Source organism: Protopterus annectens, chromosome 5.part0, assembly GCF_019279795.1.
Source record: "Protopterus annectens isolate FY-2018-M chromosome 5.part0, PAN1.0, whole genome shotgun sequence".
Taxonomy (NCBI): domain Eukaryota; kingdom Metazoa; phylum Chordata; order Ceratodontiformes; family Protopteridae; genus Protopterus; species Protopterus annectens.
The window spans coordinates 1,813,314,033-1,813,336,988 of record NC_056735.1 but is presented as its reverse complement, the minus strand read 5'-3'; the positions used below and the strand labels follow the sequence as shown (position 1 = coordinate 1,813,336,988).

The 22,956-nt window shown below is 38.9% G+C and overlaps 1 protein-coding gene across 1 annotated transcript in view; it reads right to left on the bottom strand.

The window, feature by feature from the left end:
• The window catches only part of IMPG2 (interphotoreceptor matrix proteoglycan 2), a 1,485,782-nt gene that overhangs the window by 673,647 nt on the left and 789,179 nt on the right, over window positions 1-22,956 (bottom strand). Inside the window, exon 10 of the mRNA XM_044072040.1 lies at window positions 13,824-13,871. Coding sequence (XP_043927975.1) covers window positions 13,824-13,871 — 48 coding nt within the window. The remainder of the gene's footprint in view (window positions 1-13,823; window positions 13,872-22,956) is intronic.

The following is a 22,956-nucleotide window of genomic DNA, read 5'->3' as shown; positions in this document are numbered from 1 at the left end:
AACTTTTCAGTTAGTTGTATACCACATAGTTAATATGATGGTTGAATTTTAGATTATCTATAATTATACATATTAGCTTTGATCAGCTATTCAAAAGGAGTTTTATTATATAAGGTGATGATAATGTTGATGTGACTTTGCAGACAACATTAGGGGTAAAGAGCATTACTTTGTTAGCATTTAATATTAGATTTCATTCTGTGAGCCATTCTTTTAGTTTATCAAAGGAGAGTTGAATTAGTTTTTGGAGTTTAGTAATTGTATTAGCTGAGTATATCAGAGTGGATTCATCAGCATATTGTGTGATCCATCTGTTTTCAACAATTTTTTTGAATAAGAAACAATTTTAATTAATTATCACTTCTGACATAGGAAATCATACATTTATATAAATTAAAATAAACAGTATTGACATATTTTTAGTTGCAAACATTATACATCACTTATAATCCAGTCATTGTCAGTCAAACATTACGTATCTAATTCAAATACTGCCTTCTTTAAAACCTCATTCCTCCTCCAAAACATTATTCTGCATCTGTTGTTCCCACAACTCCCTTTTTTCTATGCAATTTGCTCCAACACCTTTCTAAAGATCTCATTCCCAGTTGTTTAATCTCTGTTACTATGCTCACTACTTCCAGTACAGTTGGTTTAGACTTTGATTTCCATTTTCTAGTAATTGTTTTTTTGCAGCAATCATAATTAGATTCAGCAAGGCCTTACTATATCAAGGGAATTACAACTCGGTATCATAGCTCAAAAAATAATTGACTTAGTTCCACCAATTTGCTCAGCCAGTATTTCTGATACAGTAGCCTGCAGGGAATTTTTTAAAGTCTGCCAACTCATTACACTCTCAAAAAATGTTTTCCCAATTACATCTTTCTTCCCCAACACACCTCCAACATTTGCTATCTACCCAAGGAAAAATTCTTTGGAGTCTAATTGGGGTGTAAAAATACCTATGCAAATGCTTCCAAGCAAATATCCTAAATCTTCTAGACTTTGTTCTATATTTTGGAGTCATATATATATATCTCCCAATTGTTTCTTTGTGAATTGCTTATCTGATCTCTCTTCCCAATCCTTTCTAGTCTCCTTTTATTGATTCTTATAGTTATCATGCAATATTTTATATACCCTAATTATCCCCTTTTAACAGCAGTTTCTGTTCTAGATTCTACTACAACTCCACCAGTGCTTGTCTGTCACTTAGGATCCCCTTAGTTCTTTCTCTTTGCCGGTACTCTGATATCAATCCTTGAAAGGGAAAGCAATTTCTAGCCTGCAGACCAAATACATTTTTGAACTCTTCCCATTCTATTACCTTTCCCTCCCTAATTATTTTCTCCAAATACCTTGGTTCATTTGCCAGTTTTCTCCAGTTAATTCCAGACCCCCTCTAGTCTATTATAAGTATTCCTAATTGCAGTCATCCCTATCAGCAGAATCTCCTTTTTCCATCCCCATGCTGGCTTAGTTCTTAAAATATTTTCTTCAACTTTATGAATATAATATTCTGTATGGTTATTGTTATTCTCATTAATGATCCACATCCAAAATCCTAGTCTCTCCTTGTTTCTTGACCTCTCTTCCATTTCATCAACATCATCCCTTTCTACTTTGAATTATAGTTTTGAATAATAACTTTCTGCTTGTGCTATGTATAGGTGTCTTAACTATGTAGCTCTGAAATACCCTTCAAATCAGGTAATCCTATATCCTAATAAAGGTAGTCTACTATGTCATCCATAAAACAAGTTAATGCTGGCAGCCAGGGGGGGAGGGGTGGCATGAGATGCTAGAAGACAAGGAAGTAGCAGGGGACAGGAAGAGTACTTTTCTGGAAGAAGACAACACCTTTAACTGAATCAGCTATTGCAAGTGTGACTTTCCATATGCATCAGATTATAGTTTAAACTGTTTGCTGTACCTTTGAGATCCAGTAAGAATGTTGTTAATATTGTGTGAACTACCTATTTCTCTGTCAGAAATGAAAGTTCTTAGTGACCAATTACTATGTATTACTGAGCACTGATATTCTTCAAAAAGCAGTTAAATAAAGAACATTGTCATATCAGCAGCCTCGTTTCTAGTCTTACAAATGTCTTGTAAAGAGATTAATATATTCTGTTAGAGTCTTCTTGAAGACTAATATTAAAAAGAATCTGGCTTCATGGCTAAGGCAGAAAATTTATGTCAGGTACAAGTTATTAAAAACACAAAACTATGCATGCAGGTGTGCATGCACCACTTAGCTATCCTAGAATCTAGAATTCTCTAATTTTGCCTCCAACGTTTGCACTCTACCTCACAACAATGTGTGACGTTTGGGAAAAAAATTGAACATTACAGTCGCTAAAGAATGACAGATATCAGAATGACATACCTCATATTCTTCATTAAAAGTGCATGGATACAAATCTAATTATTCTGTCTTCCTTTTAAAGGAACAGTGTTAATCATCAAAGCATTTTCCTGAATATTTTTGACTTGTATTTGATTCTAGTAGAGTTAAAATATATTATCTAACATAATCTATGACATTTGTTTTCTTTTCTTTTTTGAATCTAAATAATAAATTAGAAGAGTTAGAGGTACATTTCAGAAATATGAAATTTGATTTTGGAATAAATACTGAAATCTAATTCCTAAACTCACAGTTAGTAAATTACATTGATGGTTAGTTCCTTTTTGTTAATAATAATGAATGACTTACACAGGGGAGTGAGGTACAATAAGCACAATTTAGATCTATGGATGAGTTTGTTGTCCACTGCACTTTGACCAAGTCATATGGACAGTATTGTTAAAGTTAAGGCTATCATCTGAGGACATGTTTATCCTGGGGGTCTGTAGTTCTTCCCCATCATCACCACCAAAGGTTTGCTGTTTGTCTTAAAGAATATCTTGCATACATCAGAACAGAGAAGATGACCCACTGACTGGTGATGGCTTAAATCTCTTTCATAAAGTTTGACCCTGGGTTTCAAATGATGGCATGCTCCTTAGCTTTATATATACCTTACAGCTCAAATGGTTTGTTGCTGAATCTTCAACACACGGAGCGCTTTGAGATGTGGTGCTCCATAATTTAAATTAACTCAGTCAATCGCATATGTACTTGTAGTCGATCCACTCCCATTGTAAAGAGTGTTCATAACAACATAACATATTTCCTAATGTCTTCCCCCAGAATCAGAGACAAAGCCAAAAATAATCAGGGACAAAGACCCCCAAATAGGAGACCCTTTTAAAAATAATCATACTAATAACTCAAAATGTTGATAAAAATAACATGATGTGATTTAACATGCACTTTTCTGAAGTAAAAGAAGTCTGTAACTACAATGACGGTCATTATTTATTGACTGCAGTTCACTTCCCTTTCACACAAACTGACAATGTTAAGTGTGGGAGAACAAATTGTTGGGCCAAAATCAGGGACATCCCTGAAAATCAAGGCCCATTGAGATGTATGCAATATAAAATTACTTCTAGATAATCCTGATAGTACAGATTAGATTAGTACAAAATGAAATGCATCTGTAGGTAGAATGTGTTAAATTATGATGCCCACCTATTTTTCATGTGGAGACTAGTTTAGATAACATCTTTGGCAATAGACTGTGGCAAGGACTGCAAGTCTTCTGATGCCTTTGTATTATATTTCTTTAATAGTTTTACAAAGTCCATAAGAGAACTAAGTCCTGGAGGAAACACAAATCCTCTTTCTAAACCAATACATCCTAGCTTCTTTGAATGTAGAATACTAGCTAAAGCAAATGTCTGTTTCAGAAATTTATTATAAGCTATGCCAGTGACGTCTGAGTCAACTCATCATCATTATCATCATCATCAAACCCCTTTTCCCCATTTTTCTACATGGGGTCGGGGTGTCATGTCAACTGTCACATCTCTATATTCAGTGCTATTCTCTTGCCTTCTTCAACACTCATGTCTGGCTATTGCAAGTCTTCTCTCATACAATACTTTCACCTCTTTGCTAGAGGCCCACACTTCCTTTTGCCTTCTTCGAGTCTGCCTCAAATCTTCTTCAGCAGATTGTCTTCTGCTTTTCTGCATATGTCCAAACCACCATAATCTGTTCTCTTTGACCTTTTGTGCAACTGGAGCTAATTTGGCATCTGCTCTTATGTCCTCATTTCTTCATCTGTCCCACAGTGTGCATCCTACCACCCATCTTGGACACTTCATCTCCATCGCCTCTAGCTTTCTCATCAGAACCTGTTTCCAAACCACCTTGAATGCTCCCAATCTCATCTGAATGAACTACTAAATGTCTCCTGTCCTAGGACTCCTGTAGTTTTTATCTGCCTCTTTGAAGCTAGGTTTATGTGTCAGAGTCCAACTATGTCTGCTTAGATATATACTTTAAAGGCAGATTTAATGGACAGAATATTGCATGGGTGTAGATGATGTTGTCGTCCTATAATTAGCTCATAACACCTATGCTTCAGGGATGAAATTTCCTTTCTGCAGCAGATTAAGATCCCCTCATCACTAACATGTCTAATATAACCTGATGGGTGGATATAACCTGGGGCAGTAAAACATGAGATGACAGAAAGGACATCACCTGCATTATTCTGTGGTTCTAAGGCTGGGACCAGCTGCCTGATGTTTCTTTTTTTCACTAGATGTTGATGCCTTCTCACTCAATTTAGGAGTGCAGCAAGGCCTGCAGATAATTTCTCTGTATGAGATTGCTTTTATCACAATTGCTTGAGCATAATTACATTAAGCTGTATCAGTTTGTATTGTTTTCACCGCTCTATATGGGATCAGTTTGATACTGCTCAAAATGTGTTAGCTTTATCTGAGACTGCAACCTTCTGGGAAAATAGCAAGGCAGCCATTTTTTTTTCCTGCAAAGCCACAGTGGTGCAGCGGTAATGTTATCGCCTCACAGCAAGAGGTTCTCCCATTCGATTCTCGGCTGGAGCACCTTCTGTGTAGAGTCTGCATGTCCTACCCACAGTCGAGTGGTGTTTGAAAGACATGCGTGAATGGGAGTGCCTTTGTTGAAGGTTGGTCTTCGGGCTGGCACCTTGGCACCATAAAAATCGACTGCCAATCATTAGCGGACCGGAGTTCCACTGTGGCGACCCCTAACTGGGAAAAGCCAAAAGAAAAACAACAACAACTGATTATTCTTTCTCTGAGACTCAAAAGCCTCAGAGTAAGACTAATAATTTAACAGGGGTATGGCAGATACAAGAGGCCTTGCCCCTTGCAGAATTTTTTCTTTTTTAATTAATTGTCCATTTATCTGATTGTTGCATAACCACAGGTACATGGATTTCATGGATCTGTGTATCCAGATTGTCACTCCTGAGTAATTTTTGTCAGGCAATGATATTTCAAGACATGTTTTCTTAAGTAAAGGCACTGGATCTGAATAGCAATGATGCTCCTTTATAGGTAGGCTGAGAGATCTTCTTCCATTTAAATGATTTACCATATCCAACCCTTTTTCCCTTCATGAATATTACCCCACTTGTACCCAAGCAATATGTGTGTGTGTGTGTGTGTGTGTGTGTGTGTGTGTGTGTGTGTGTGTGTGTGTGTGTGTGTGTGTGTGTGTGTGTGTGCGCGCGTATGTGTTTGTGCATGTGTGTGTGCATGCACGCGCGTGCATGTGTGTGTGTGTGTGTGTGTGTGTGTGTGTGTGTGTGTGTGTGTGTGTGTGTGTGTGTGTGTGTGTGTGTGTGTGTGCGTGCGTGCGTGTGTGTGTGTGTGTGTGTGTGTGTGTGTGTGTGTGTGTGTGTGTGTGTGTGTGTGTGTGTTTACTACAGTCCTGCTTACTGGTTTTGGGCATCAACTTTACAGGATAACCCACTTGCAGTTTTCTCTTTCCAGTAAGTATATGCCAAGCACTGAGAGTGTTGCTTCATAAGTGTGCCTTTCCATCCACCTTAACTTTTTTGGTAGCTCTCTTTTGTATAACCTCTTCCAGCTCTATATTTACTTCCCCATGTAGCCTTCACACATGGGCATGGTATTCTGTATCTCCATGTAGCCTCCACACATGGGCATGGTATTCTGTATCTACATGTAGCCTTCACACATGGGCATGGTATTCTGTATCTCCATGTAGCCTCCACACATGACATGGTATTCTGTATCTCCATGTAGCCTCCACACATGGGCATGGTATTCTGTATCTACATGTAGCCTTCACACATGGGCATGGTATTATGTATCTCCATGTAGGCTCCACACATGGGCATGGTATTCTGTATCTCCATGTAGCCTCCACACATGGGCATGGTATTCTGTATCTCCATGTAGCCTCCACACATGGGCATGGTATTCTGTATCTCCATGTAGCCTCCATGCATGGGCATGGTATTCTGTATCTCCATGTAGCCTCCACACATGGGCATGGTATTCTATATCTCCATGTAGCCTCCACACATGGACATGGTATTCTGTCCATACATGGGCATGGTATTCTGTATCTGGTTTTCCTAGTGTCACATGCAACAGGCAGAAGGCTACTACATTTCCTCAGTCCACACCTTTCAAAGTGGTTGGATCAGTTCTCAAAAGAAGTGAGAGAAGATTCTCCCACACAAGTTATTTTCACATAACTACATCTCCTAAGTTTATTTTTGAATCTGGGGTACAACAATTGTCTAGTCTACTAGTCTGAGAAAATACTAGAGTGAAATATTTCATTCATGTTTTCACAACAGTTAAGTTTTTAGGCTTTACAGAAGTTGGATTAGCTCTGCTTGTCAGAGATCATAGCTAGACCATAGCTAGATCAAGACCTCCATCTCAGAAAATGTGGAGTTGGTCAAGATTAAAATTAACTATGTGAGTAAATTCATTTAAATATAAGGTATACTATCATCATCTGATGCCTACAGAGTCACTAAAATAACATTTTTAATATCAATATTAATCCTGCAATAATTCCACCTACCTTTTCAACTGGTCGCTGACAGTGTTGTTTTTAATTAGTTTATTTGCTAATTAATTAGAATTAGAATTAGAATTAGCAGCTAATTTTTACTAATTAATTAGAAGTACCTGTCTGACTTATCTAATTAGAATTAGAAAACGTTGAACCTAATTAGGCTAAAGAGATTTTTAATTAGCAACTTACTGCCAACTGTCTTAACTTGTCAGTCCAAGTGTTCAACTTGAAAACAATGTTGTCAATGTCAAATCACAAAAGTTAAACAGTATCTCTAAGCACATGTTCAGCTAAATAATCAACTGCACAGTAAAACATATGTAAAAACACAGTCAAATCATAAAATAGTAATGTTCATTAATTGGTCTCTGTTGCACTCGGCAGTGACAAGCAACTCCAGTCACTAAGTCTGCTTTGCCTAACTGAAGCAATGTACCCAGCAGCACTGAAAACACTTTCAACGTTTCCTGAAGTAACAAGTATACAGTGGTGCTTAAGATGTAATTTGTATAAGGATGGAAATTATTCTTGGCATGCAGTGTCACTCCAGTAGAAAAGCAGGTCCAAGCTGCTGCATGTGATGACAAATATGATCCGAATTCTGATTCAGTGCTGTTTGCTGGTGTGCTGCTGTTTTCCATCATGTATGAAAACAGAATGTCCGGTTGTGAAGCCAATGGTTATTGCTGTGCACAGGCGACTTCTTCAACTGCAGGTAGTCAATGTTTATATGATTGACTTAGTACCTTCATCTCGGTCAATAATGCCTGTCATGCTGCATTGCTGTCACCTAGATCTGTTGTCCACCTCAGTATGAATCATGGATCTACAGCTGTAGCAATCAGGCAATGTGCCTGACGAAACAGATAATCACATCTATTGCTCAATGATGCCAAGAGACCAGACTTGACTGATGTACAATGCTGTAGTTCAATCTTCTCTATGTGTTTCTTCAAAACCAATTATTGCTGGTAGAATCTGACTAGTCATCACAACAACTTCAGATTGCAGGCGAACAGTAGCCACTTCAAGTGGACTCAAGAGCTGCTCTATTTCTGATAATACAGCATAGTCATTTGGTGTGAGAGTAATTCTGGATGGCAGATTATCGCAAACTCACTGAAGGTTTCCTTCATGTTGTGATTCGATCTTAACAACTGCCGAAGTTATTGACAGTTTACTGTTTCATCATGTACTGTTTGAGGATGGAATTTGGACTGATGCTTCTGCCTCCAACATCTCTGTAGCTCACCATGGCTTATGAAGAGCTGACACAAAACTATTACATTTGGCCAGGACACTGTTTTTCTTTGGTGAGGCTTCAGCATGTCTGGAATAAAGTACCAACTGCAAAGTGTGTGCCATGCATGAATAGCCCACAGGTGCTGGACTGCTACCCTCGTCTTCAAGTCATTCCCAATCAGCTGGAACATGTTCCACCTCTTCTCCTGCTTCATCTTTATCACCTTCCTCCTCTTCATCTGCATCATGACATCAACAGGTTTCAGGAATGCCTTCAGCATCTTTGTGGCATTATCTGTGACTATTCTGACAACTGTCTGGCTTGTGAATTGTTTCAAAACAGATTGATAAATTATGGAAATGTTTTCTGCCATATGTGAGCCCGTAAACCTTTTCATGCTCACCATCTGGGTTTCCATCTTCTGGTTGTGTATGAATGATAGGCTTAATCCCAAGTAGCCATGCATACTGCACCATATATCAGCTTGGGCACACCAAAACTGAGGATCATTCGTCATCTTTTCAATTGTTTTTATCACCTGTCTGAACTGATCTTGAACTTGCATGGTAAACTTTGCTCTGGCTGGAATTTAATGAAATGGTTGTGCAAAACTCATTACAAAATGTAATCCTTCTTTTTCGACCAGATTCAAAGGAAGCATATCTAGCATGACAAATGTGATGACAGCATCATCGACTCTGTCATTCAGAAGGCTTTGTGACGACGGACGAAAATATTTATTCAGAGAACAAATACCATCCAGATCCTGTTGTGGGTTCTTCCTTTTCATGTTTCTTTCTGCCTCATAAGTGCTGTATTTGCCAGGATTACACAGCTTTGAGTGACTTAGAAAATTAGAAGTCACTCTTGTTGGCTTCCAATCACCGGTAATTCTTTTCTTGTAGGCCTTACACACTCCAGAAATTCACATTTTATTATCGTTTACAACACAGTTTAAAATCAGTGAAAACAGCTGCAACATTATCCGGTATTTCTTGAACAAAGTCTGCCATGTTTACAATCAAACTAAACAGTAAACAAGAACCAGAAGATGGAAGTTATACTAGGTGAAGATAACTAGGTAAAGTGTGATTCAGAACTGAAACTGGAATGGGTTGCTGCTACAATAAGACGGTAAGTTAATACACTGTTAGATTACTACATTTCAATCACTGGTAAAACATAACAGAAACTTGTTATGCAATTTTATTTCAGTTGTAAAATATATCTAATTAAACTTCTAATTAAGACATTTTAATTAGAATTAGTTCAAAACTCCTAATTAATTATAATTAGATGTTTATTCTAATTAATTAAAATTAGAATTTCCACATGTTCTAATTAATTAGCTAATTAATTATAATTTGCTAATTAATTAGATAACACTAGTGACTGAGTCATCTAGTAACCATTATACAGCTTTGCTTCAAGCAAAAGCTGCTCTCTTTTTTGAACGGTTGGCTTAACGTAAAAGCTGCTATTTTTTGCAGACCTCAACAGCTTGTAATATCTACTAGTGCAGTCTGTAAATATGTTTGTTTTCCCACTACTGATTATTTCTTGTAGTAACAGAACTTGCGAAGTTATATATTTTTATGTTAACTTATCTTAGTTTTGTTTCTCTTGTCTAAAACATTTTGTATTTAATAAAAATGTTCAGCCTTTGGCAGTCCAGGTGTTAAAATATGGGGTAAGATTCAAAAAGTCCATGGTGGGCAAATTTGTAACAATGTATGAGAGTTACGTTCTGTAGGAAGTTTGTTGCATGATTCAGAAATGGAGGTCCAGCCATCTATTTGTGCAAATTGTGGCTTGGTAGTTAGGACTATGGCACACTGAAATTCCATTTACAATGTTTCATTTCCCAGTAAAATAAGGTAAGGCAGAATGGACTGCATATATGGAGTAGTCAGTATGAATTGGTCGCTTCCTACAAAGCAAATGTTTACAGCTAAAAAGGTGGCACAATGTATGAATCCTGTATGTAGGTATGCTCCACATAGCATAGCTGTGCTCAGCATCCCTGGGTATGCTCCGCACAGCATAGCTGTGATCAGCATCCCTGGGTATACTCCATACAGCATAGCTGTGCTCAGCATCCCTGGGTGTGTTCCACACAGCATAGATGTGCTCAACATCCCTGGGTATGTTCCACATAGCATAGCTGTGCTCAGAATCCCTGGGTGTGCTCCACACAGCATAAATGTGCTCAGCATCCCTGGGTGTGCTCCACATAGCATAGCTGTGCTCAGCATCCCTGGGTGTGCTCCACATAGCATAGCTGTGCTCAGCATCCCTGGGTATGATCCACACAGCATAGCTGTGATCAGCATCCCTGGGTATGCTCCATACAGCATAGCTGTGCTCAGCATCCCTGGGTGTGTTCCACACAGCATAGATGTGCTCAGCATCCCTAGGAATGTTCCACATAACATAGCTGTGCTCAGCATCCCTGGGTGTGCTCCACACAGCATAGATGTGCTCAGCATCCTTGAGTATGTTCCACATAGCATAGCTGTGCTCAGCATCCCTGGGTATGCTCCACACAGCATAGATGTGCTCAGCATCCCTGGGTATGCTCCACACAGCATAGCTGTGCTCAGCATCCCTGGGTGTGTTCCACACAGCATAGATGTGCTCAGCATCCCTGGGTATGCTCCACACAGCATAGCTGTGTTCAGCATCCCTGGGTATGTTCCACACAGCATAGATGTGCTCAGCATCCCTGGTATGTTCCACACAGCATAGCTGTGCTCAGCATCCCTGGGTGTACTCCACATAGCATAGATGTGTTCCTCATCCCTGGCGTAATGTCATGTGATGCCAAATGCAGCTGCAAAGGAGCACAGAAGATAACAGAGGCAGTCATTCTGTATGACACCACAACATTCACTACTATACTGCAAATAATATTCGTAGATGGTTCATTCCTACAGAGAGATCACAGACTAGAGCAGCAGTTAGTTTATTGTTGATATGCCACAAACATAGAGATGCAATTCATGCTGGTCACCGTTGTACTCCTGAGATATCTCAAGTATGACTAAAAAATGGTAAGCTCATTCCTCATCAGTCACATCTCTGCCTACAGGGTGTTTTGGGAAACCATCTTATCCTAATAAAACATGAAACACAATCCAACATGTAATATGTTACCAGTGAAGGCATCAAGTCTTAATCTAGCATACAAATGCAAACCAACAATAGATGCTCATTTGTATGCCTCACTCTGTATGGACTCTTACTGGGCACTTTAGCACATTATGAAATATCTCTGACTTGGACTGTTACATCAGTGCCTGAGGATGCTGAGAGTCATGGGTGGTCAGTACAGCATCAAGCTTTAACATTCATTTTCCATGAAAACAACTTCAAAAGGTGAAGATTGCATATCATTTTCTTACACCAGGAAGTATTCTTATGCATGTTTTAGTGTGAATAGATGTACATAATACATAATTAGATATAATACTTGCACACGTGACAACGTAATAGGCATGTGTGTAGCAAACTGTGCTTTGACTGCAATACAGGGGCATACTAGGACTCATTTGTGGCTTTGTTGTTAGGTAATACTGTGTATAGCTACTATATCCTAAGTGCCTGTGATAAAAGTAGTTGGGGTATTCTGGTGCAATAACTCCTATGTGAAATGGGCTTTGGTGCACTATTACCCTTTGTGACTTGTGTGTCACTATATAAGCAACACTTGTGTATGCTTTGCGTTTGTTATTGCATGCCCACCAGTGGATACACAATTTTTACATATGCAGTACCTTACATTTGTTACCATGCCTTACCACAGTATATTAGCCCTGTGCATTGTACACCATGTTTTAGCATATCACTCAAATAGTATTACTCATGTAAATCTAAAACACTAAAGAAATATTTGCAAGTACTATTTAGTAGTATTATTATCAAAACCACTGAATCTGATCCACTCCTCTCCTGGTATTTCATTGTTAATGAAACAGAGGAAAATCATATCAGCTGCAGTTCATTTAATCAATTTTCAAAGAAAGTCATGACTTCACGAATTTTTCTGACAACTGATATTCTCATTGGAGTGTATATGAATCAGATGCATATAGCAAGTATTAATTTCAGCTGTGATCATTATGAAACCGTGTATTTCCTTCAGAGAACATAATCTTATTTTGTTGACTACTAAAGAATACCTTAGGAACATAAATCAAACCACATCATTCAAAGAAAATAGGATTCAGAAACAGCCTCACTGCTCATAGTAATTGCCTACAGCAGATAGGTCAATTATACTTACTGTCAGAAAATGTGATTCAGAGATAGTATGGCTGCAGTGAGAAATGCATCAGCTCATGAGCATGATTCTAAACCACACACTAGTTAACACTAACACTGTCATACTTTACTGAGGTAGTGTTCTCCCTATCAACCCATTTACTGAGTTGGTCAAGGCACCACCCTATACTTAAACACAAGCACACATGCACGCATGAACACACACACACACACACACACACACACACACACACACACACACACACACACACACGAGCACATGTATTCATGCATGTGCACACAAACACACACATCCACCCATCAGCAAACAATCCCACAGTCATGGAAACACTCACCCATTCACCCATTTGTACACTCTAATACAAGCATACACACAAAAAGTCTCCATTCCCTACCTAAGCCTCCCTAGTGCAATCCCATAGGCAAACACACACAAATACATTGAGATACATGCAGCTTCATTCATGCCCCTACATGCATGCATAGACATGTCCACACATATACATGCACTGTCATCCCCCCATGTCTTCCCTGAACGTAACTGCAACACAACTGCTTCTACAAGAGTGAATTGATGACAACTGTCTTTGGATAGCATTCACTTATTCCACCAAGAATGTAATTTTACTCTGCCAAGTGATTCTCTGACTCACTCAGTAGCATAAATTGGGAGCTATTAGCATTTTCTAGGAACAACACATGGTTAATTAACATTAGCCAGTCCACCAGCCTGCCAAATTAATTAGCATTAGCCATTCCACCAGCCTGCCAAATTATCATGCAGGTCTGCCTGTGAGACTACTCTCCTCACTATGGTCAGCACTAATGGAAAAACTCAGCAGTTGAGTGGTATAAGAATGAGAAATCCTTACCATAAGGAGGAAAACTGCCATGTTAATGTTTCCTCCCTTACAGCAAACATTTTTAAATCCCAGCCAGTGTTTATCAAAAATAATTGAAAAGCCATTGCCAAAAATATAAGCACACCACCGTATTGTCAGAATAATATACTCAGACTAAAGTCTGATTTGAAAACAGCACATATTTCAATAAATTATCTCTGTATCATAAGGTATATACTACTTATCTAATTTAAATGCTTTAGTCTCTACTTTTCTAAAGAATATTTCCATTATAAAACTGTAGAACAGGTGTGCTCAAGCTGCAATTATTCAGTTTAAACAAATATTAAAGTCACTTTTTTCCCATTGTCCTTTGACCTTTGTTTTTTTAAAGGACTGGTTTATAACTACAGAAATATATTTCATATATCTACTAAGCTATTTTGACATAATGAATAGCTATAAAAAAATATAAGACATTAATGCCATACCGGAATTGAACCACATTGATTTTCCTGTATCCTGGCAACTCTTCAAATACAGGCTGCACCTGAAAAAAAAATGATGGGTAATACTTCTCCTGTAATATGTAGTACAAACCAACACATGTGGCAAACAATATAAAGTATTCATATGCATAAAACAAATAAGTGTTACTAAAAGTGCTTAAAATTAGAAGATATGACCAGATATCCAGTACAGGGGAATGAAAAGGCTGAAGATTGACAGAGGAGGCTTGATGGCACAGGAGAAAATCACCTAGAAAAAATCCCCAACATTCCCACAGTTCTAAACCAGTATGAAGGTGTTATGCTCCTATCAACAGACTACCAAAGAACATTGTTTTTACCTTTCATAGAGTGGGAAGCATGTAAATAAAAGGCACTAGTACAGCATAAAGGATGATGTTTTCTTGGACTGTAGCAGGCTGTGAAAGGCATTTTCAGCCATGCATCTTTATTTCCACTCATGCATGTCTGCAAATATACTCCAAATAAATGCATATATCATTAATATGGCATCCCATTTGCTTCTGGAAATCAGAAGATTGTGCAGTAAGGAAGACGCAGATTTTATCAGATTGACATTTAGGAGTCTCCTAATGGAAGCAAAGAATAATCCACGACCTTGAAGAAAGGAACCGGAACTCTGCTAAAGTCCAAAAGGCTGTGTTTTTATTTCTGAAGTATTCCAAAAGTCACAGATAAAATCACACTCTGAAGTATTCCAAAAGTCACAGATAAAATCACCAGGCAATCCTGAGCTTTATCAAGTGAAAACAAATTGCAGTGTGCAGTAACCTCCATTAAATAGCCTGGCAATTATACAATTAATTAATTAGTGAAATCTAGTACTAAGGTACTCTGGTGCTTTAGAGTTGGGTGTTAAAAAAGTTAATAATTATATCAACTCAAAAAATGAAGTGTTTGCAATAACATATGCACTTAAATAAAAATGACTAACCATAAAAAACATTTTAAAATGCCAGTTTCCTAGGTTTCAGAACATAAAAGTCTGAAGTCTGATAAATAAAAGGCACTAGTACAGCAGAAAGGATGATGTTTTCTTGGACTGTAGCAGGCTGTGAAAGACATTTTCAGCCATGCATCTTTATTTCCACTCATGCATGTCTGCAAATATACTCCAAATAAATGCATATAGCATTAATATGGCATCCCATTTGCTTCTGGAAATCAGAAGATTGTGCAGTAAGGAAGATGCAGATTTCATCAGATTAACATTCAGGAGTCTCCTAATGGAGCTATACCCAGAATGATAACTGTCTCCTTTGATCAGGCTCTATCGACCTCAACAGAACATACATGCTCATCATGCTTGACATTATGTGGCCTTCAGGTCAGCTGACAATCTCCATGCTTTTTCTGTGTTCTCATTGTCTTTGTACCTACTGACCACCAAACCTCTCATCAAACAGACATGCCCCTTCATCCCCAGTCACTGGGCAGGCTTCCTACTGAAATGTCAGCACTCATCACAGAGTACCGATTCAGTGAAAAATGTCTGTAAATGCAGGAAAACAGTGAATCTCCAACATCGCTCTTCTCCTCTAAACTTTTTCTTTTTGCAGGGAGGCAAGGCCGCCTGCACCCCGATGTGTAAGGCAAGCCACCGCACACCCCTACACTTATAAATAAAGATTGCCATACCTTGGAGAAAAAGACATATTCAGAGTAATGGCCATCTCGGACTTAGTATATATAAGTTATAGGATCATAGGATCAAAGGAAGTTACTAGGCTATTGGCCTTGAGGCCCTTACAAGCCTAGCCAAGAATTTAGCCCATATGCCGACAAGTCAGCACCCGATGCCCTGTCCAGCAGGGACACAGGTGGAATCCCAGGGATGTATTTTCTGTTCCCCATCCAGTTATCCAGGTTGTGCTTAAAAAGGGATAATGAGGTACTCTGCTTGACATGGAGATGCAGTCTATTCCACAGAAGGGGGAGTCTTGGGACACAAATCTGTCCTGCCATCAAGTTCAATTGATGTCACAGACTAGGTTGAGGTTGTGCGTGGTGGTTACTCGATTGGAGCTAGAATTGCCGATATGCAGCAGTTTTATTAAGGCAGGGTCAGAGATTGCTTTTGTATGCCATACAGAGGTTGACCTCTGAGGAGTCTGTATGAGACTGAGTAGAGGGGCAGGGCTTTTAGCCTATCTGTGTAGGGTAGATGTTTGAGGCCATGGATTCTCTGGTGAGAAACCTCTGTGGTCTCTCCATCTGCTGCATGTGCTTTGTGAGGTACATCCCAAAAGGGGCATTGTACTCAACAATGGGTCTCAGAAGGGAAGAATACAGGGATGCTATGACCTCCTTTTCCCTGGATGAGATACCCTTCCTATTGAGGTGGGCCATGTAGAAAGCTTTCTGTACAATGGAGGCAATATGGTGGTGAAAAGTCAGGTTGCTATCAACTTGGGTGCCCAAGTCCCTCACGACTGGTTGCGTGCTTAGCACCTTGCTATTAATGCAATAATTTGTGGGAATGTCACTCTCCCCAAAGGGGATAATGATGCATTTTTTGACATTCAGTTTGAGGTCATGTTTATGGCACCAGCCATTTGTTTGGGTGAGACCCTTTTGGAGGATATCCACATCACTAGGGAATTGATGACAATGTCCAGCTTGCAGTCATCTTCAAACTTGGTCAGCCATAGCCCCCTGGTTTTGGCCTGCACCTCAGAAAAGTATACCTCAAACAACAGAGGCCCCAAGACCGATCCCTGGGCTACGCCGCTCATTACCAGTCTACTGCTTGAGGTGGCTTCCTCTATTTTGACTAGGTGGGTTCTATCAGTGAGTAAGTTTTCTACCCATCTGGTAACATATGGATTGTTGCCTAGTTGAGAGAGTTTATCTATTTTACCCGAGTGGGGAATAGTATCAAAGGCTTTGGCCAGGTCAAGGTAGGCAGTGTGCACCATCTTCCCCTCACCCATGGCTTATGTGACTGTCTCAAAGAAGTCTACCAAATTTAACAGGCATGACCTTCCCTTGTTGAAACCAGACTGTGTGGGATCAAGTTTTTGGAGGTTGCCAATGTCCTTGTTAATGAGGTCCATGATAATCTGTTCCATGGCCTTGCAGATCAGGTAAGTTAGGCTGATGGGTCTATAATTTCCTGGATCAGTGGATGTTCCACCTTTGTGCAAAGAGATGACAGTGGCTGTCATCCACTCAGCTGGGACAAAGCCAGTCTCAGGCTTTGGTTAAATAGGATGCTTAATGGTGCTGCAAGTTCCTGCTTGAGTTCATGTAGGATGCAGCCTGTAATGTTATCAGGTCCCATGGAGACTGTATTTTTTGCATTTGAGAGGGCAGTGATGACTTGTTCCCTAGAGATAGGAGGGGAGGGCAGGTGCTGGGGATATCCTGATTTACTGATGAGGGGGGACAGAAGGGTGAAGTTTTTGCTGAACCTTTCTGCCAGCTGGTTGGCTATATTTATGGCATTTGTGTATGTGTTGACCTTGGCCACCAGTTCTGAGCAGATCTGAGTATTTCCTTTGAGTTTGCAGACATATGTGAAGGAGGCCTTATGATTGTCTTTAAACAGATGCAGCCTGTTTAGACTCAAAGTTTGCTATGGAGGATTTCACTAGTGTTCCTATTTGCTTGTTCAGGCTAAGGAGAGATCGCTTCCAGTTAAGCATCTGCTCTTTCTTAGCCCTGGACAGCATTTTTTTTTCCTTTTGTTATAGAGTTTATTTATTGCAGATGTCCACCAGACAGGTTTACTCTTCCCTGTGGAGGATGATTTTGTCCTGTCAGGTATTCTCGATTCCATGCAGCTATATAAATGCTCATATAGTATTTTGGTGTAGGTTTGGACAATTGTGCAGTTCCTATGGAGGGGGAGGGAGCTGTGAAGCTGTGTATACCTTCCCTCCGGAGGTTGTTTTTATTTATTTATTTATTTATTTATTTATTTATTTATTTATTTATTTAACATTTGTTAACCGGGAAAGTCTGACTTGGAACAAAGCCAATTTTCAGCGGAGGCCCAGGGAGAAAGGCTCTTGTGTTTAGCTTTGGAGAAGTTTTTTTTTTGCTTGACCCAAGCTACAGGGGGGAGGGGGTCAGGGGAGATGGTGACTTTGAAAATGTACCCGCTTTGTGCTCAGATCTTACCAGGGATGATGACACTGTAGGGATGCTGCAGTGGTTACTAATGTTGGTTAATACCAAGTCCAAGATATTATCACCTCTTATGGGTGTTGACCAAGCAGGTCTATATTATACTATCAAAAAGACAGATCAGCGAACAGCACTTACATCGAAAATGCCATTCAGTGAATTTGCTCTTTTGTGGGGGGTTGCACCCCCCACACCCCCCTCTAATTATATATACCAACACCAAGACCGCACTACAGTAAGGAAAGGGCAAATTTTCCGATCTTCACTGTACCGCAATCTCACTATGAACAGTTCGCTGAATGGCATTTTTGACGTAAGTGCCGTTTACTGACCTGTGTTTTCAATAATATAATATAGACCCTCAACCAGCTGGACCAAGGCATTTGCATTGAAGAAATCAAGGAATCTCTGGGCATTTGTGTTTAGGCATGAGTAGTTTTTCCAGTCTATGGTTATATAGTTAAAGTTGCCCAGGACCAGGGTAAAGGGTTGAATCTTGATAGATTTGAAGAGGTCCAGATAGGTGTAGTGGGTATCTTGAGTCACAGTTGGAGTGTCTCCTGTGTGTCATACTATTTGACCAGCTTAAAGGTGTGCATGTCTTTAATATATATTGAAATACCACCTCCTTTTGCTTTGCTGCCCACGGTTTGGGGTCTGAATGTATGATAGGATGAGTAACCTGGTATGGCTGGGTGCTCTCCACAGCTTTAAACCAGGTTTCTGTGACTGCACAAATGTCAGCATCTTCCATGGTTAAAGAATGCTTGCAATGAGTGCAGTTTCAGGTTTAGACTCCTTGTGTTTAGCAGCATGACCTTTAATTTGCATTTTGAAGAAATTTTCATGTTGGTAGTTTTGACCTCATGGCATTGCCTAAAAAAGGTACTATGGGGGAGGCAAGATCCTCTTCCAGAAGCCTGAAGCCCAAAGGAGACAGATACAGGCCATATCTGGCAAAGCATTATGGTCTGATGATCATGTCTTTCCAGGCTGTCAAGTACTGGATCCCCTTGGAATGACACCAGAAATTTTATTTTTTATTTATTATTTATATATTTAAATTTGTTGACCGGGAGTGTCCGACTGGACGTAGGTCCATTTTCAGCAGAGGCCCGGGGAGAAAAGCTCCACAGTTAAAATAAACAGACAGTATATACATTGGATTACATAGTGAATAACAATTTACATAGCAATTACTTACAACATATTTCCGGATGAAGAACATAGTACATCAGTAGACAACTAGAATCTTTATCTGTGAAGTGCATACCAGACATTAACAAATGTTACAAGAAGAAGCAGTTTGTGCTGTATAATAAGTACTGGCTTATGAGCATCTGAGCTTGCTATAATCAAGGTAGTTAGTGGAGTGGAAAGAAAGGTAGTGGTTGGATGGGGTGGATGATATTAGAGTGGGAGTTGCAAGGGCATAGCCAGCATGTTTTTAGTTGCGCTTTTAGTAAAGTTTTGAAGTGGGTGCATGATGGTATGGAGGTAATTGTGGGTGGGAGTGAGTTCCATAATTTGGCTATGGCACAAGAGAATAGTGCTTCACCAGCAGAGTTATTGGCCTTAGTGATCTGCAAGTGATTTTTGCTGCTGGATCTTAGTGGTCTGGTGGTGCTATAGGGTTGGAGTAGATTCTGGAGGGATGGGACATTTAGTGGATGGTTAACTAGTTTGTTTTTGTTTTTTTTTTTTTTCCGGCCATTCAGTCTCAATATTTTGTGACTCACTAAAGTGAGTCCCAACATTTCAAATGGTTACCCACTGGGTTTGCTGCCCAGTGTTAGAGCTAGATTACTGCCAGAATTTATTTAAACTGGTCAACTGCGGTTTGGCCAACACCTCTTCTGCTGACTCTGGTTGATAGAACAGCTGGTAGTTGTTGACAATGTAAGATAACTTTAATACTAAGATGTAAAATATGTCCTTTCCATGTTATAATGTTATATCTAAGTTGAAGTATTTAATTTGCAGGAGGTGTGGGGGAGCAGCTTCTCAAGGGGAATGCAGAGATCTGCAAAAAAATATTTTTCTTACAGTTTTTTGGTTTTGAAGTGTTTTATTGATAATTTGCAGTTCAGTTTTTTGAACCAAACATTTGTCAGTTACAGAGGAATCAAATATTTTACACACACACACACACACACACACACACACAATATATATATATATATATATATATATATATATATATATATATATGGCAATAGCTACCCCCAAACTGCTGATACGGTGGCAACAAATAAACTTAGACGCTAGTAAAGCATATGTGCAACTTTTGCTAGATTTTTTCCAGCCTTTGGAACATGAATTGAGAACTGTCATTATTAACCAGCAAGCTCAGTTAACTGATCTGTATGGGACAAACTCAACTGAATTATTTATGCATGAGCTTATTGATAAAATTCAGCGTTATGAGAATAATTTGCTATCTCACAAAAAGAAAAAGCTGCACAGAGACATTGATGATTTTAACAAACAGCATGTCTTTACATGCCACTAATATGAATGTTGGTCAAATTAGTAGAGCAGCAATGATGTCATCCAAAGAATCTAAATCAAAGGCTACCATTTCTGAAGAACTTCCGGTTCACCAACAGGAGGTACTCGTTGGGTCTGAAGAGACAACGAATGTACAACCGGATGTGAACACTAGTGGCTTCATGGCTGATAAGTTGTCTGATAATGTTCTCTTATCGTCTCCCCCCATATCTACTTCTGTATATTCCACACCAGCAGAATTTGTTTCCAATGTGCAACTAATGGAAACGAATGCTGCTAAATCTAACTCCAGTGTAGATGTTCAACGTAAAATTTGTCTGGAATATAACCAGCAACAAAATTTTCCTGTGGTACCCCTGCCCATAAGAACAGGAAGGAAGAAGTCGTTAGATTACGACAGACCAAGGGGCCAGAAACGGAAAGAGTGACCTGGACCCCAGCAGTCACATACACTCAAGAAGATGTGGAATCAAGAAGTCTAGTATAGAACATTTCTAGTTACACTTTGACTAATGATGAAATATGTTTATTGGACAAAGGTATTGGTTTTATTCCGACTAGCAATCTAGATATTAGTGATGCTATTATAGCTATTGGGATGTTTACACGTAGTTTAGCATTAAAATTGCTACATAATGACCATGCAGTATCTAATATTTGTTTGTTTAAACGTAAAAGTTTATTTGTACCTCACTTGCCACCTACTTTAGAAGTGTTTCTTAAGGCGGTTGAAAATGCTCTGTACAATCAATTTGAATTTCTGAATTCAAGCTTTGTAAATAATCTATCGAAAAATGAAATGCTAGCTCTTCATAACCTTAAAAACAATCACAATATGATACGACCAGCTGACAAAGGGGGTCCTATTGTTGCAATGAATTCTGATTATTATGATAAGACCATACTAGACATGTTACATAGTGAAGCATATGAAATTGTTTCAATGGATCTAGTACAAGATATTCACAGAGCCGTTTATAATACGTTAGATGAATGTAGGGCCTTGGGACTGATAACAGAAGAACTATTTGATTTCTTTTATGTTGAATTTCCTATTATACCATGTTTGCATGGCTTGCCAAAGATTCACAAAAATCCCACACTCCCAGCGTTCAGACCCATAGTGTCTGGCGCTGGGTGGCTGACAGAACCCATGCCCGTATATCTTGATCATGAATTGAAAAATGTTTTATCCAAATATACATATGTCCTTACGGACACTGCGCATTTTTTGGAAGATTTGTATAGTTTTACTTTAGGTATACAGAGCTTTGAGGGTTTACTATTAGTAACAATGGATGTAGAGTCACTCTTCACCTGTATACTCACTGTAGAAGGGATACTTATGGTGAGAGAACTTTTATTAGAAGAATACCCTTTGGAAGTAGCAAAAGTAGATTTTTTGTGCATGTTACTTGAATTTGTGTTAGACAATAATGTCTTTTTATTTATTAACAAGTGTTACAAACAAAGAAAGGGAGTGGCCATGGGCACCAGCTGCACTAACACCTATGCAAATTTAGTAATGGTAGCATGGGAAAGGCACACTGTACTTAAAGAATTAAAGGTGGTTTTCTACAGACGATTTGTTGACAACCTCTTTCTTGTTTGGAAGGGTGTCCCTGAAATGCTTCAGGTCTATTTTGACCACTTAAACACAACCAACAATTTTCTTAAATTCACCCTGTTATATTCCAGTGAAATTATTAATTACTTAGATACGACAGTCTATCGAGAAAATAACATTTTGAAAACCAGGGTTTATAGAAAAGAGTGTTATAGAGCTGCATACTTACATTGGAACAGTATGCACAATCCCATGGTGTTTGACAATATTGTGAAAGGACAGACCATGAGGATATCAAGGCCTTGCTGTGAAGAAACTTTATTTGATACCAAACTGAGTAGACTCAGGGTGACATTTTTATCTAGAGGCTATAATGAACGAGAAATAAATAATACCTTTAGTAAGGTACATAACCTCAGGACCACTAGAGCTAAACCTTATTATTCCTCGGGTGGTGAGAGAACCTATACCAAACATAATAGAGGTATGGATGGCTCAAAAGAAAGGAATCTGTGATACTTCCATATTGCAATAACATTGAAATAATAAAAAATGCTATAGCCGACAATTGGAATATCCTTTTGGCAGATGAGAAAATTAAAGATTTGGTAGGAAGTTTTCCCACTTTTACTTATAAAAATATGAAAAGTTTAAAACAACACTTATGCTACTGGAGTCCTAATAAGACACCAGCATTAGATATTGCTAGTGTTTATTTGGGAACTAAGAAATGTGGTAATTGTGTGTATTGTAAATTTATTGATGAATCACATTTCTATAGGCACCCTGATACGGGTTGCCTTTGGGAACTAAGAAATAACAGCACATGCAATACTAAGAACATTGTATATGTTGCCCATTGCTCCCTATGCTACCAATTTTATGTAGGTAAAACG